Here is an 18005-nt window from a genome sequence, read left to right on the forward strand (position 1 = left end):
CTGAGACGCATCAGCTCAATTCGCAAATATCTTTCAGTTGATGCCACTAAAACACTTGTGTGTTCATTAGTACTTTCAAAACTAGACTATTGTAACTCGATTCTGTCTGGTTCATCTCAATATCTGCTCCAGAAACTTCAAAATACAGCTGCTCGGATCATATTTAGAGTACCACTATCAGAGCACACTTCTCCGCTGATCCGTACCCTACACTGGCTATCGATTCGATCCAGAATCAAACACAAAATTTGTTCTCTGTGGTACGTTTCACTGACGGATTCCATTCCAACATACCTATCCGACCTTACCCACGTGTACACACCAGCAAGATACTTACGCTCCTCTTCTGACAATCGTATGCTCATTATTCCCACTACGAAAACAAGGTCATATGGACAGCGATTTTTATTTTTGTATTTATTTTTTTTTTAAATATTTGTTTTTAATTTTTTTTTTTTTGCATATAAGGGCCAATCAACGTGGAATGAATTTCCCACTGAACTTAGACACAAAGACAGTGATCCCATTCAAGAGTGCTCTTAAAACTCACTTATTTCGACTGCAAGAACAAACTTAAAGACCTAATAATGTTCCCTACCTTAAATATATTAGCTTGCTTTTTATGTTTTCCAATTTCATGGTGGTTTTTTTTTTGGTAATAATATCATTATATATGTATTTTTTATATGTTATACATGTTGTATAATGTTGTAAAGCGCTTAGAGCGTCTAAAGATTAGGCGCTATTATTATTATTATTATTATTATTAACTTTCTTGTATGTGATAATACAATTACCACGACGCTCAAAATTTAGTGGTAAGCAGGCACCTGGAGAAAACCGTGCTTATTGATTAATACTCAAATTGGACTGCAGTTACTTTTCTCTTTGTTTGCCTGTTACGTGAAAATGATACGACGTCAGTGTGTTCACGTTATAGTATTAGTTCATCAAAAATTAAGGCTCAACAATGTATATTTTTAAAGTTAGCTAAATATTTATCGCAAGAATAATAAATGTTCATTCTGCTTATTTTCAAAGCTTGGTTGAATCACCTGACAGAATTTTGTAAATCCGGTAAAAACCAAACGGTGGAATGGCAGATAATGCGCATTTAAAACAATGTTGAGTAACACCACATGCTAAGTCCACATAATGTAATTACAAGGAAACTGTCTGAACGAGGGATGAAGCAAGTTGTAGCTTCTCAAGTGACATTAATTGCAAAACCACATCCTGGTTTGTGGTCCGTATTTATACGCGACAACATATAGGTCTCGGGCTCGCTCATATTATCACAACTCCGAATACAGTCTTAACATTAACTGTACGAGTCATGTGATTTTGTGACAAACAAAATGGTGGACGTGCGTGTAGACAGGTTGCGACAGGGACGGAAGAAAGAATGCTTATAGTGTCTATACTTTGGAAATTTTAAACAAGACACGGAACATGTTGACATTTCTTATGTTTACAAAAGACAGCTCTTTTAGAACTCGTTAGATGTTCTGGAGAATTCAGATATGTGTGTAAAAGAAGAAAGAAAATTCCACAATTAATAACATTGGATCAGGTCATCATATAGTTTATGAAACGATGGAGCTGAAAATTGTTAAAGTGCTTGTGTTGGTTTCATTGTTTATATTGACATTTTCCATCGGATCAGTTCCCTTAGTGGTGTCGCGTATTTTTCAGAACCGAGTTACAACCATTCATCAGAAAACCATTTACAAAAGAACTCTTAGCTTCCTGAGTTGTTTCGCGGCTGGCGTTTTCCTGGCGACATGCTTTCTTGATCTATTACCAGACGTACGTGAAAATCTAATTTTAGTTCTGAATGAAATGAACATATTGACCTCCTTCCCCATTGCGGAGTTTGTTGCAATGTTCGGATTATTCTTGATTCTGATAGTCGAGCAGATTGTACTAACTGTAAAAGAAAGACAGCTAGAATACAATGGTGTTCAAAAACCACTTTTGGCATGTGATTCAGATCGTAATCAGAATAAGAGTCTCGTGAGGTCAGTCTCAGAAGAACACTCAATCAAGGGCATCAGTGATGAGGTCAGCACATCAAACTCCTTGTCGGAGAGCTATCATAGAAATGAGGATACCTCAGGACTCCTACCAGGTCATACCCATAATATGGATGATGATGTTGTCTTTGCACGTGAAGATCATGTACTTCCTGTTCAGGAATCAGAGCACAGTCATTCATTTCTACGATCTGTTATGCTTCTTCTAGCCATATCACTGCATTCTGTTTTTGAGGGACTTGCTGTTGGCTTACAACAAAAAACTGAAGGTGTCATTGATATATTTGTAGCGTTACTCCTTCACAAGTGTATCTTAAGTTTCAGTTTGGGAATGAGCTTGATTCAAAGTAAACTTTCGAAAGCAGGAGTAATACGCTCAATTTTGCTATTTTCTTCTACAGCTCCTGTTGGCATTGCAGTAGGTATGGGGATTGTGACTCTCTCAGGTTCACAGACTTCCATACTTATCCAAGGTCTCCTAACAGGAATTGCCTGTGGAACATTCCTCTATGTGACATTCTTTGAAATGCTTCCAGATGAATTTAATTCCTCTGACCAGAGACTGTTGAAGGTTGTGTGTTTACTTTTTGGTTTTGGAACAGTGACATCAATTTTGTTTTTACATAGTGAACCACATGCTCCATGTTACATTAGACCAAATTAGGTCATTAAGATCAGGCCTTCATGGTAAAGTTCATTATCCCACAGACAGTTCAATTTTAGATTTGTTTGACTTAGTCATAGTTTAGATTCTCCTGCCAAAGCATTCAGAGTAAATTACAGAACTTTTATTGTTAGTATTACCACATTTACTTCATAAAATCACAGTTTTATGACAGTCTAAATGTGCATGGCCATTAGTGGCAAGTTTTCTGATGGTGGGAAATTTACATCTAGATATTATCTTGCCCCTACGAAAACTTACTTATCACAGGAAACAGGTAATAGGACTTTTGAAGGTCCGATGAGCAGATTTATGGTTTAACTTGATGTTTATTTCTGGACAATTTTCATGCATTTTAATTTTTGCCACAAATGATCAATATAGAGACTCCATGAACATCAACCAATGTGTGCAGACCTGAGGCCATCATGATAGTGCATAACTGGTAACTGATGTTTTAAGTAATCACAAGTACATTCAAATTTGTTAACTGGTCACCTAAGGGAATAATAAATTTTAGTCTTAAATCATGTGGTTGAATTTCTTCTAAAATGTTATGAATGGACTTTCACAGTGTGACTGTTTAAGATGGGTAGTTGCTTAAGAAATTGTTTTCTGACAGATTTGACTGTAATTGTAATGAGACTTGTTTTTAGTTTCATTTAATTGCAGTTTAATCAACTATAATATTATAACTTTCTGATTTACAACATTAGTACTATTAAACATAGGCATACAACTTGAACTAATTTTTTGAAATTCTTTCATAACATTTTTATCAAAACTCAGGTATGTTGTTGCATGTTGAGGTTTTGATATATTGTGCAAAACTTGTATTCCTATTATTGTATTGTCTCACTAGGATTTTAATACTAGGAGTCCAGGACTCCAATTTTGGGAAAATTATGAGTTCTCCAAAAAAAAATTGCAGTCCCCTACCAGAAGCATATTGGGTTTACCTGAAGTGGCTAATTTTCCAGATGAATAGAACCAGTGGTTGCCATTGAGTTTAATTTTCTAACTTCTTTACACCATGACATATAACTCTTGTTTGTCCATTAGTGTGAGAGTGAGTAACCTCAGGCCAAGGAAAGGTCTTATTCCATGCACTAAGCTAGGCATCACACAGTGTTCCATGTGAACTATTAGTTCTAGTGCTCTGTTGAATCTCATTACAATCTTCCTCAATTTGCCCCCAAATACTTATCCAGATTTTTAAACAACATTTTGTCTAACTCTAAACATGTCTTGATTTCAAGGTCACATGCACTACTTATTTGGCTACACTTGGAAACAAACAAAAAGTTGTTCATTTGATGTACTCTTATACACAAGTACATCACTGTGTTTTTCTGCCTCTGAATTCAGTTATTGTAAATATCAGTACATTTTCCCACCACTCTGCAGCTAGTCAAGTCTTTGAACTTGCCACCAAGCTATTGGGTCATGTTCTTCAGATGTACTCTTACAATGACAACATGTAAATCTGAGGGTTTTTCAGCCACAGAATTTTCTCATTGTAAATATGAGCACAGCTAAAATGATCATTTGATCAAAACATTTTCCCACTCAGCAGGTGGTTGAAGCAGGACTGGCAAGCCTTTGAATTTGCCTTCTGGCAATTGCATTGAGGACTCCTGTATACGTAATTTTCTGTGTCCCAGATAAAACAATTGATTCCAAATGATTAAGCGTTTCTGAGACCTCTGACTACTATTTAACAGTTATATTTATAGTTTTGCTTCAGCACGTATATAAATGACATTCTTATGGTAATGAAGTTCCTGACCATATCAATGCTTTAAGAAATGGATTTAAATATACCTTTGCTTTTGTGTAATAAAAGATCATATATGATTGGATGGCAGATAAGGCCAAACAAAACTATATGTATTTCTGGTAAGTCGACCATCGCTGTTTCTCATTGCCGATCCAAGCACTTTTTTCTCCTTAAATATATATGGTTTTAAAAAAATACAACCTGTCTACCCTAAATTTAAAACCAGTGCAGTAGGAAACAAACATATACGTTTGGCCTGACACAGTCTCATATATTATCTGGCTAGGGTTCTCCTTGGGATTTTCATAGTTGAAGTCCAGGAGCCCCAATTGCTTCTGCACTAAATATCCTACTTTTGTTGCTGTGTTGTACAGCACCAAATCAACCCAAGGCCTTCTTTAAAAAATTGCAGTTCCAACCTAAACAATAGCAACCCAGTATGTATACTTTTTTCTTTGCAATAATTCAGATCATTATGAGCGTCTTGTTGAATTTGAAAATGTCATCTGATAAAAAATGCTCATTTATTGTCAGATATTTAGTATTATAGAATAAAGACTTTGATAACTGAGACAGTGATAACTGAGATATTACAGGTATAGCAAAGCTCAATTGCTTCATTTTTTTTGTGCATTCAATTATATTGTGTGATTGAGATTTGTCTGTGATTTAGGGTATAGTTATGGCTTACCTAGTTTTTCTTATGTTTTTTTAGTTATAAATAACTTGTTAACTGAATTAGCACATAGTGTAGCGGTAAATTTAAGGTTACTAATCCATAATATCAGGGACCTGTTTTGAATAAATGAACATCCATCTGTTCATGTGCTTCGTATACATTTATCTGTCAGAATTGTTTGGAATGTTTCCAGCGTTTTCATTTTGTGGTTAAGTTTTATAACAAGAAAAAAACCCAGTTACATTGCCTTCCAAAGTGGCTGTCAATTTTATATATATTTATATATATGGTTGATAAACAAATTATTCATTCCTGTTTGATATCATTCTTTAGGAGTCTGTGATCAGTATTGCAGTCAGATATAATTCAAAAGGAATTATTTAAATCTTTCATTGGAATTGCAAAAGTGCTCATTGGCTGGCATAACACGTTATTTTGGGATTATTGAAAAATTGTTGAAAGATATTCAGGACATTGAATTCGTTTGGGACAATCGGTACTTTTGTATTTGTGATACAACATTTAGGATTATTTGGGATCTAATTCACAATATGGTGTTTCGTAAATTTACACATTGTAATTTAGAAAAATAAATAACTTGTTGATTTTACTTATATTGTTGGTTTCACTTTCTTTCTGTTACTTATTTTAAGAGTTGGAGTCATTAAACTTGACAATATCAGAAAAATTGGCATTGGAATACACCTTTAGGGTCACGATAACATTACCACTGGCGATTAAACTGTAGAAAATCTATGATCAGTTTGGAAAATGCAGTGTACAATAACCACCCAGTTTAACTGATATTAAAGGTTGTTGTCAGAGTCAAACATTTAACTCCGATTAGATGGGAAGTACAAATTATAGCCAAGAATTACAGCAAAAACATGAATTCACCTGTATTTCTTTGTTCTTTTATCAGTTGTTGGTGGTCATAGTATTTTCTCCTGTTAAGATTGTATGGGGTATACAATGTTTTTTATCAAATGGTGGTCATATATTCCATAGTGTTTTCTCCATTTAAGAAGGATTTTTATAGGATATGCAACCTTTTTATCAAGTGGTGGTCATATAGGCCATAGTGTTTTCTCCATTTAAGTAGGATTTTTATAGGATATGCAACTTTTTATCAAGTGGTGGTCATATAGGCCATAGTGTTTTCTCTATTTAAGTAGGATTTTTATAGGATATGCAACCTTTTTATCAAGTGGTGGTCATATAGGCCATAGTGTTTTCTCCATTTAAGTAGGATTTTTATAGGATATGCAACCTTTTTATCAAGTGGTAGTCATATAGGCCATAGTGTTTTCTCCATTTAAGTAGGATTTTTATGCGATATGCAACATTTTTATCAAGTGGTGGTCATATAGGCCATAGTGTTTTCTCCATTTAAGTAGGATTTTTATAGGATATGCAACCTTTTTATCAAGTGGTAGTCATATAGGCCATAGTGTTTTCTCCATTTAAGTAGGATTTTTATGCGATATGCAACATTTTTATCAAGTGTTGGTCATATAGGCCATAGTGTTTTCTCCATTTAAGTAGGATTTTTATGGGATATGCAACATTTTTATAAAATGGTGGTCATATAGGCCATAGTGTTTTCTCCATTTAAGAAGGATTTTTATGGGATATGCAACCATTTTATCAAGTGGTGGTCACATAGGCCATAGTGTTTTCTCCATTTAAGTTGGTTTTTATGGGATATGCAACATTTTTATAAAATGGTGGTCATATAGGCCATAGTGTTTTCTCCATTTAAGTAAGATTTTAATGGGATATGCAATGTTTTATCAAATGGTGGTCATAATGTTTTCTCCTGTTGAGTAAGACTATATTGGATATGCAATGTTTTAAAAATACTGATGTTTGTAATCTCATTTGTTCTTTTGCATATACTCTTTTACAGTCTTATAAACATGTAATCCATGTATTCTTTTACAATCTCATGAACATGTGCTTCTATGATTACTTTTGCTGGATATTTTTGTCAAATCAAGAATGCTTTAATTAAAACATTGGATGGCAAGTGCTTTCACATTTTAAAAAATATGTAGTTAGGGTTAGTATTTTGTTACTTACTCTTTATTTTTTATGTTAAAGCCATAGTATATATTTTGACAATCTGTTATCTTGCTGTATACATCATGAATAAACTGAATTCATTTCAGCTTATTAAAGAAAGTGACATTAGTATTACATAGTACAACCTGACCTTAGCAATAACCTTGCAAGCCTAACCGTGTTTGGTTTCCCACTTTTGATAGTTTCATCCTCTTCAAAAATTAATTCCCTAAAATAGCCAGAATTTCCTATATTGTGCAGCAGTTCAGTCATCTTCTGTTACGCAGCTGTTTTATCACACGGTACAAGAGGAGTACATCGTTCACACACAAAATAAATGTCATACAGTTTGAAGAGCAGAAGAAAAAAGATTAATGAGAATTTTTTTCAGACAGTACAAATTAATCTTTTGAAAATTTTGCATTCCAGTTTTGGGAAACAATGTATTATTTAACAATTGTCATGTTATAAAATTATAATAGAACTTTATAATACCTCCAGCAAGAAACATAATAATAATAATAATAATAATAATCCTCATGTAATACTATGTACAACATTTACATTCCTTTTCTGCTATTATTATTATTATTATTATTATTATTGATGGGTAAATCATAGGTGACTTATGTTATATTTCTAACTCTGATCACTAATTAATAATAATAGTAATAATAATAATAATAATATTCAAATCTGTGTTAATGAGCCGCATCTGGGAAGTGACAAAAGTAGACTCTAAAGACAGGTGGTTGCTTAATTAGGTTTATTTTCTACAATAATATGTTTTATGAGAACTTTCAAATGTGGCTGTTTAAAACAGTTGCTTAATACATGTTACTTTTCAGGCAGGTTTGACTGATACTAGTATCTTTGTTGTACCTAATCAAGTCCTTTGTGTTACGAAAATGAATATAGTATTGACATAAGTGTAGCGCATACACTCACGCTATGCAAAGCTTCAATACATCATGGGAAATCATTCAGCATTTTTAAAAACTTTCCGGCATTTTCTAAACTGATTTTAGTATTTTTCTTTTGAACGTACAAAACATAAATAAGGAAAAGACATTTGGAGCTATTTAAACATATATCCATAAAAGAAAATTAGCAATTACTACCACTGAGAGTTAACCACAAGCGCTTGATAATGGGTGAATAAATTATTTATGATACATTGTCTCCAACCTACCAATAAAGCAATGTATACCAGGTATGTGTGCATTGGTCCCTCACCATAAATTTTATAAAGTCCCTCAGTATAAAGTGGCCTCATAAAAATACCAGGTCAGTGGCACATCAATATGAACTTTATTAATAAAGTACACAATGACCTGATAAATATGCCAGACACAGTGGTAGCTCATTATAAACTTTATAAAGTCCCTATGTTTAAAGTGACCTCATGGATATACTAGGCACAGTGCTACCTCAATTATAAACTTTATAAAGTCCCTATGTTTAAAGTGACCTCATGGATATACTTGGCACAGTGCTACCTCAATTTAAACTTTATGAAGTCCCTATGTTTAAAGTGACTTCATGGATATACTAGGCACAGTGCTACCTCAATTTAAACTTTATAAAGTCCCTATGTTTAAAGTGACCTCATGGATATACTAGGCACAGTGCTACCTCAATTTAAACTTTATAAAGTCCCTATGTTTAAAGTGACCTCATGGATATACTAGGCACAGTGCTACCTCAATTTAAACTTTATAAAGTCCCTATGTTTAAAGTGACCTCATGGATATACTAGGCATAGTGCTGCCTCAATTTAAACTTTATGAAATCACGCAGTAGAGTATGGAGTATTCTGATGATATAGAGTATATTCAAAGTATGGAGTATACCTATGGTACAAAAGTTATACTGATGGCATGGAGTATATTGATAGTATGGACTGTACTGATGGTACAGATTATACTGATGGCATGGGGTATATTGATAGTATGGACTATACTGATGGCATGGGGTATATAGATATTATGGACTATACTGATTGATTGAACAGATTATAATGATGGCATGGGGTATATTGATAGTATGGACTATACTGATGGCATGGGGTATATTGATAGTATGGACTATACTGATGGTACAGATTATACTGATGGCATGGGGTATATTGATAGTATGGACTATACTGATGGTACAGATTATACTGATGGCATGGGGTATATTGATAGTATGGACTATACTGATGGCATGGGGTATATTGATAGTATGGACTATACTGATGGTACAGATTATACTGATGGCATGGGGTATATTGATAGTATGGACTATACTGATGGTACAGATTATACTGATGGCATGGGGTATATTGATAGTATGGACTATACTGATGGTTCAGAATATAGTGTGGAGTATAATTTGATAAGTTGTATTTATGGGCTACGATGCACATATCCAGTAGATGAAAGCATTTGGATTACTCGGGGTCTTATTCTTCTTCTTGTCTTACATGAGTTTTATTTTGTCATCATAGAATTTCTCAAAATGAATCTGGGAAAATCTTGGGGAAAACTTTTTAACATGTCATTGGTTATAAATATTTAGTTTTAAAACAAAAATAGCAGCCTACAATGATTTTCTTCTTTATCAAAGACAAAGGTCTAAAAGGATAAAAACAGAACCGTGTCAGTCACCTACTTGAGTGAATCAAATAGCAGTGTTTGGTTGGTTGAATAATATTGATGTCATTGGAAATTATCATTACTGATAGTAAGGAGTATGCTGATGGTGTGAAGATACTGTTAATATGGAGTATATTGATGGTATAGAGTATACTGATAGTATGGAGTTAATGGATAGTACATATTATACTGATAACATGGAGTATACTGATAGTATAGATTATACTAATGGTATGGAGTATACTGATATAGCTTATACTGATATAGAGTATAATTATGGTATGATGAATACTTGTAGTATGGTGTGTACTGATAGTATGGAGTATATTGAATCTTAGGGAGTATACTGATGTTATGAAATATAATGATAGTACATAGAATACTGATAGTAGGGTGTTTATGGATATTATATAGCATGCCCATATTGTTTCTGGAAGAGAACTTGTTTACAGTTTGGTGGTAAATTCCATCAGAAATGTAAGTTTTCCAGAAATTCTATCTTAGGTCAAGTGAAAATTAGTATATAAAGAATGTGGTAAACAATTATTCATTCCCTTTTTAATATCAGTGTTTGGGAATCTATGATCAGACTTAATAGTTTAAAAGAAATATTGTTTTCAAATTATTCATTGGAATTACAAAGTTGTCGTTCACTTTGGGATTATTATGAATATATTCAAAGACTTCTGGATTATATTGTTTTGTATATTTAGTTTGTATTGTTTGTTTGTTTTTAAATTTATTTCATTACATGCTATTGCAATGTAACATTTTATGTTGGACTTGACCTTATCCAGTAGTTGAGTCGTCTGCTTGACCTGGGTTGCAATTACCATTTTCTGAAAATACTCTGTCGGCTAATATAAAAGCTCCATTCTGGAAGTTTCTATGGTCAGAATCAAGACTATCTTTGTCTCAAATCGAAGTAAACCCGTTTCTGTTCATATTGATCTGAATATTTAATCGAAAATGATAAAGAAATATTAGATGTGTGTTATATTTACAAAACAAATGTCACTGGTAATGTACATTATTAACTTGATTTTGGGCAAGGTCAAGTACAATAAACAGATATACAAAACATATATTCATGGAAAAAAGCAAACAAACAATACGGACTAAATATACGTAGCACTATACTAGTAGTCTTGTGATAGAAGATCCGGAATCTGGTAAAGATTCTAATTGCACACGTTTGCGAAATGTTTAGTGAAACCAACAAGCATTCACAACGTCATCTAAAGTGGACAACGTTGTTTTAAATCCTACCCAGGAAGGTTTAGAGTCTATGAAAAATGGCGAGTTGCTTGAGCTTGCCAGACATTGATATTACTGAAACAAACATTTAAAAAGCAAGAGATAACGAATATTTTGGTTCAGTATTTGGTGGGAAAGGAAATTTTGGACGATAGTGCTTTAGGTTTGATTAGTGAGTGAGTCTGTGGTTTTGTTAGGAAATTAAAGGAATTGCAATTACATAATCATATGGAACTGGAAATAACAAAGCAATTATGGAAATGCATATTTAAAAGGAGATATAAATACAAATGCAACTGCGCAAAGAGGTAGATACAGAGAGAGAGAGAGAGAGAGAGAGAGAGAGAGAGAGAGATGCAATATGGATTAAAGGAATTAGAACTTGCAGGCGGAGCACGCTTTCCACTTTCTCACGCAATGTCAGGTTTCGAAGTTATCAGAAATATTAGGTATAACCCCCTTTTCAAGAAAAAGAAGTCGATAATTACTTTCTTCACTTTGAGAAAATTGCTAAAAACTTTAAATGGTCAAAAGAGCATTGGACTGCGTTATTACAAAGTGTAATTTTTGGCAGAGGTCCTGATATCTACATTTCACAGTCAGTGCAACAGAGTGTTGATTATGTGTTAAGTAATATATCTTGAAAGGTCATGAGTTGGTACCTGAGGCATACCGATTAGGAATTTAGGGAAGAGTCTGGACAAACCCATGTCAAATTTACAAGAGAAAAAGAACAATTATTTGATAAGTGTTGCTCAGCCAAGAAGGCATGTCAAAATTACGATAACCTCAGCCAGCTCATATTAGTTGCGGAGTTAAAGAATTGTATCCATAGTGATATCAAGACCTATCACGATGAGCAAATGGTAGGAAATAGAAAATACTGCTCGAACAGCAGTAGTGAAGGGGGGCACTATACGTACAATGGGAATTAGCATTAAAAACACCCTTGGGGCACTATACGTACAATGGAAATTTAACATGGAGAAAAATCGTGGGGCACTTTACGTACAATGGGAATTTAACATGGCAATAAATCGTGGGGCACTTTACGTACAAGGGGAATTTAACATGGGAATAGAGTTTGGGCTTGTTTAGGGACAAGGGGAATTTAACATGGGATTTTTTTTTAAAAAAATTTTTAAAAAAGGGGTAGGCAATTCAAAAGACTATCTCTTTTCGAGAAAATATGGCTGGCCCTGAAAAGGGCCTTTGGGTTTTCTTCTGCTTCTAATTTCTTCTTTTCCTCCACCAACTTCTTATTTTATCTCCAACACTCTTTCTCTTCTTTTTTTTCTCCTTCTCTTCTTTCTTCTCTTCCTCCTCTTCTTCTTTCTTCCTCTTCTCATTTTCCTCTTCTTTTTCAATTTTTTCGTTCCATGTTCTTATTCTTATCTTTTCCTCTTCATCCTCCTTCTCCTCCTTGATCTCTTTCATGACACCACTAATCTTGTCCTTTGCTTTCCTTAAATTGTTAATTTCCATCTTTACACGATGGGGACTATAGGAATAATGGTCTTCAACGAGTCTTATTAGCATCTGTTCCATTATTCCTAAGTTGTCTAAAACGTCTTGCAAGGTTTGTAATTTGTCCATTTGGTTTGACGCCATCTTCTTTTTATTCTTTGCAGAATGGTTTGAACGACGAATACTGTGGGTTCTTATACGAAAAGCGCGTACGTGAAGGAAAACATCCCCCTAAAACATAAAATGGATCTTACCTAGATGATGACCGAACATCGCGCGGACGTGAAGGAAAACATCCCCCTACTTTCTCATTTCATATAATATAACCCTAACTATACTCTCCACATTTGCTAAGAAACCCATAATCTACTATTCACACCAACCTACTTCATCATTTACAAACACAAACTCACAAACACTTATACTTCCACTATTAATAAAGAGTTAGTGTTTATTTTCACACTACTCTACCTACACATTGGCAAATCTATAGTTATTTCTTTTCTAGAGTATTGGGTAGCCCTGAAAAGGGCTGTTTTGTTTGGAACTTCATGGGCACCTGGTTAATGGTGGCACCTTCCAGGCCTGGCGCCACATACACATCTTATCCCCCAGTTACTTTTTACCTTTTGGGGGGAGAGAGCAGAGGCAGGATATGTTGCTTCAGAATCCCAATTTTCACTCTCTGGGATTTTGAAATTTCTTCTCTCCTTTTCCTCCTCCTCTTCTTTATATCTTCTCTCCTCCTCTTCTTTTTTTCTTCTTTCCTCCTCTCTTATCCTTCCCTCCTCGACAATGGCTTCAGCGGCCAGTTCATTTAATATGCGCCTGGCATATTCCAGATGCACATGAAGCTCCAACAGTTTCTCAAGTCTCGTGTTCATTTTTTGGTGTTGATCAATCAACAAGGGTAGCTGGACTGCCGAACCACTTTCAATTTATACTGAAAGCGCGGACGTGAAGGAAAACATCCCCTAATAACATAAAATTCATCTTACCTAGATCATGAACCAAAAAAAAAAAAAAACAACAACGCGCGGACCTAAAAGAAACACTCACTCACTTTTTATGCTACCCATCACTATTGTAAAATTTTTTTATAAATCACTTCAATAGACTATCCACATACTCAAAGCAATCCAATCTAATCCCAAATATACACCTCAAACACTAAGATAAGATATCATTTTAATCTACTATCCACACCAACTTACTTTTAGCTCTTACTAACACTAACACACTAACACAAACACATACCCTCACATTTTTTTAAGAGAGAGTTAGTGTTTATTTTCACACTACTCTACTTACACACATTGGCAAATTAATAGTTATTTCTTTTCTAGAGTATTGGGTAGCCCTGAAAAGGGCTGTTTTTTTGTTTTGCTATGGCATTCTTTTTTAGTTTCTAAGAATGCGATGTCCTCTGAGGATAGACTTTCTGGCGATAGGTCTGCTTCTTCGGAAAGAGAAGAAGAACTCTTTGGTGTCGATACGGCAATCGACAAAGCCTCTGTCAGCTTCAGGTTGCTGCTGCTCTTGTTGTTGTTGCTGTTGTTGCTGCTGTTGTTGCTGTCTCTGAAGTCTGTACTTCTCTGTCCATTCTTCTTTTTCCCTGTTCACTTCTTCTCTGAAGAGCTCTTCTATTAGGTCTTCAGTGATTTTTAACATTCTCACGTTCTCTATTTCTTCTGGCTTCGGTATCAGACTGTGTCTGACCCTATGCAAATTCACGTAGGCTTCGTTGAGCTTAGCTAGTTTGGAGCACATCTTCGTAGGAGGATGAGTCGACAATGGATGGTTAGACTGGGAACAAACCGGTTCTTAAAGTTAAAGCGCGGACGTGAAGGAAAACATCCCCACACGGTTTTCGAGCCGCAACGTTCATGAGAGGGATAGTAAGAAATGAAAGAGCATCAATCCAACATTCTTATAGCTAAACAAAAGACAAAGGCATTTTTTTTCAAAACACAACATTTTTTATTTAAAAATCACTTAACACTAAACAACAACATTTTTAACAATAATCCAACACTATAACATCCAACAATTTTCTTCAAATCACAAACATTTTTTCTTCAAATACTAACTACTTTGAACAAGGCTGACAACGTTGTGAATGAAATTGTGATTTCCACTGTTGGAAATCATTAGGCCATTGATGGACACTACGTTTCCTAGCTTGAGACAAAAGATAAGCATACTGGTCACAAAACCATTGGTCTACTTTCACATCGTTTCTAGCAGAAGAACGAGGATCGAAATGAGTCACTAAATGTTCTAAGGAATAGCCCAGGCTGCGATGATGCAGAAAATACACACAATATTGTCCACACACCAAGGAATCTGTGCCTTGTAATTTCACATTATTGAATCGGGTGGTTTGAGCATTTCTTCTCATAAAGTCAATGATATCGTCTTCCAAAGGGGGCAATCCGTACGAATCGAAATATTCCACACATCCTTCTTGAGGAAAGTAGATGGTTACCCAGTGGGTTCCTGGGAGATGACTGTCGTCCGTGTTGATCACGTAAGCTTGATGGTCTTTAGGTTTGCGATGAGGGAGTTCATCTTTAGCACAGACGACAGGATTCCAAGAAGCCGTATACGAACTGTGGTTCAAAAGGTAATAAAGTTCCCAGGTATCCATTGATTTGTGTGTGCTTTTTTCTTCTTCACAGGTAATAATAAGTTGTCAATTCGATCCTGACTTTTTGCTTGAAAATGTCTGACGAATAAACGGTTATTCGTTCTGTTTCCTCACTCTGATTCAGGAGAGCTTCGATACGATGGATCTCTTGGGTGGTTAATGGTGGACAAGAATGTTCACGCAAGTCTTTATACCACTGGTGCAACACGTCTTTGTTTGAGATGAGACTCCAAGCTTCGTCCAGATACTCGTCCAATTTTTCTTCTTGACTTAACATCAGGCATTTATCGTGTTGAATTTGACTGGGATGATCGTTTTGACATCCATAGCAATCTTTCTTGATCAATTCCGTCATTTTGTCGACCAAGTGTTTGGCAAAACAGGAGACTAAATGGGCTTCTTGTTCTGGCCATCTCGATTTCATTATGATATCTTCTTCGTCTTTGTCTTGAGATTCTTCTCCTTCCACGGTCTCCTCACATTCCATCTCCAAAGTTTCTCCACTAGGTAAAGAGGGATAACAGTCTTCCATGGTTTCTAGTAATCTAGGATGACTTCTCTCAAACTGTTGATTTCTATGGTATTATCGAATTCTGCATACAGGATGACGTTCACCGTGTCTGGTAGAGCAGTCGAAAACTGAAGTTCCACACGAATCTGGCCCGATTTTATAGGGTGGAAATGTCCCTCGTCGCTGCCTTGGTCAGGAGTGAAATCGAAAGCCCACAAAGCATAGCCTCCTGTATAATCGTCGTACTTAATACCGTGACTGGTGTTGGTTCCTAACTGTCCGGTAGCTTCGTACAGGGACAAGTACGATCTCAAGTAATTGTTCTGGGTAAAGTTAGGCTCGAAAGGCCGGGTACACAAGGTCTTGCCATCACGACTGACTTCGATCTTGGACACATTGTAATGATGAAAGTTGAAAGGATTTTCATGGTAGGCTCCGTTGAAGGCTGAATTCTTGACGATACCAACAATCAAACGTTTGGGTAACTGTCCTTGGAACAGATGATCTTGGATCATGGATCGCTGTCCAGTAGGAATGGTGAACGTTTTCACTTCCACACGTCGGATCGGATACTTGGCGGTTGTTCTGCTCAATGTCTGACTGATGTCGTTTCCCACTTTAGGTAACACTTCCACACGACGCACGTAGAGTCTGGCTTCTTGGATGACGGTTTTGTAAGTGGCATCACGATCAGCCATCAAATTGAAAGTGACATTGCTACGATTTAGTCTCAGGCGGACATCCACCCCGTTCAGCAAATACTTTTCTTGCAACCACATGTCCAAATGCAAGCGATCCATCAGTTCTAAACTACGACTTAGTGCAATTTTCGCTCGTCGGTCTACAAATCCCTTTGAATGTGAAGCATCCGCAGCAAGTACAATAGCGTTGAACTTAGTCGCTGGGTCAGGTCTCCATACCACGCAAGCATCCAGATGACTGTCCTTGGCATTTATTCCGTACGTCAAGAGATTTTCCAGGTAGGCACGGTAAGGGTATGTATCCATGCTGCTGCTGACTAGTTTGTTATTCAAGTACAAGTCCACCTCGCTAAACAAGGAATGCATGAAATTGTTGACGGGAGCTACTGCATCATCATTGCCTATGGGTTCGTTGTTCGCTTCAGTTACTTTGACTTTCAAGTATAGGTAACTGCTATTCAGATCGATGTAATCTTCGGGCTGTCCTTTGATTTCAAACTCGATGGGAGCAGAATCGGTCAATGAGGAGACGGGATGAAATTCCACCCACTGGGATTCTTGCATGGTCATCATGGTGGGGGGCATGGCAAACAGATCCAGTTCCGTCTTGGAACAAGCGCAAGACTCTCGGTGCATCATTTTTTGTTGCTGTGTCTCAATAATCGAAAACGTCTAAGTCTCGAACGGTTCTTCTTTTCTTAGCCTTTCTCGCTTGAAGTCTGGTGAAAGGGTGTTTTCTTCGTCGTCTCTTTCTGCCTTGTCCTTGCTGAATGCCTGATTCGGTAGCGTGCAGGGCATTTATAGGTGTCTCTCGTCGGCCTAAAATGTCTTTACCCGTTTGCAGCAAGACATTTTTGCCTGCCCTCATGAAGGCTTCTTTAGGGTTTTGTTTGTCGATGATGACATTTTGGAGAAATTCTTTGCCTTGTGTCAGTGCCGCATCTTTCAAGGCGTGCAATCCGCGTGTCACCATCGGTTTCAACACCGGGGCCACCGAACGAAAGGCCGATTTTAACATGTCTCCTAAACCGTGTCCTCGCTGTCGAGCAACCCCTCGGTACACTGGATACATGACTTACTTACGAGTCGTGAGAGAACCGTTTTCGAAAATGGAGTTTCACCGTGACTTTTCCTTTGGTGAATGGAATATTTTGTCCCAAATCTCCTTTTATAGTAATGTTGACCGTGTCCAAATACGACTTGCTGACCGGTAAATAGTGAGGATGGACAAATTCGCGGTGAACGTGGTAAGTGTTTCCACCTTCCTCGTCAGCGTTTGCGGCAGAATCCACTTTGAAAGGAATGACACGCAGTAACGGTACGGAGGTGTGTCCCACCACGTTGTATTCCACCACATCGGAGTACACGAACATCAAATTCAGTCCTTGGTTCAGTTCTACTGGGGTATGAAAATACTGGCCAAAAGACTCGTTGTTGTAAATGACTGATAATTCCTTTTTTTCTTGTTCTATTTTCTTCCTCATCTTCATGTTACCGCCCAACATGTCAAACAATTCATCACAGAAATAGAAACCCATGATTTTATCCCCCTCAGGA

The 18005-nt window shown here is 36.2% G+C and overlaps 1 protein-coding gene across 1 annotated transcript; it reads left to right on the forward strand.

The window, feature by feature from the left end:
- The first annotated feature begins 1228 nt into the window (after positions 1 to 1228).
- LOC149800846 (zinc transporter ZIP1-like) lies at positions 1229 to 7347 on the forward strand. Its single transcript, XM_089954860.1, has one exon. It carries the CDS (start codon positions 1597 to 1599, stop codon positions 2698 to 2700), a length of 1104 nt encoding a protein of 367 aa, XP_089810986.1. The 5' UTR covers positions 1229 to 1596; the 3' UTR covers positions 2701 to 7347.
- Positions 7348 to 18005: the final 10658 nt, after the last annotated feature.

This window comes from Sinohyriopsis cumingii, chromosome 4, assembly GCF_028554795.1.
Source record: "Sinohyriopsis cumingii isolate HCF-2022 chromosome 4, ASM2855479v2, whole genome shotgun sequence".
NCBI classification, from domain to species: Eukaryota; Metazoa; Mollusca; class Bivalvia; order Unionida; family Unionidae; genus Sinohyriopsis; species Sinohyriopsis cumingii.

What these genes read in the sequence shown, in the direction of transcription:
- LOC149800846 (XM_089954860.1), top strand. Translation starts at nt 1,597, where the DNA reads ATGGAGCTGAAAATTGTTAAAGTGCTTGTGTTGGTTTCATTGTTTATA.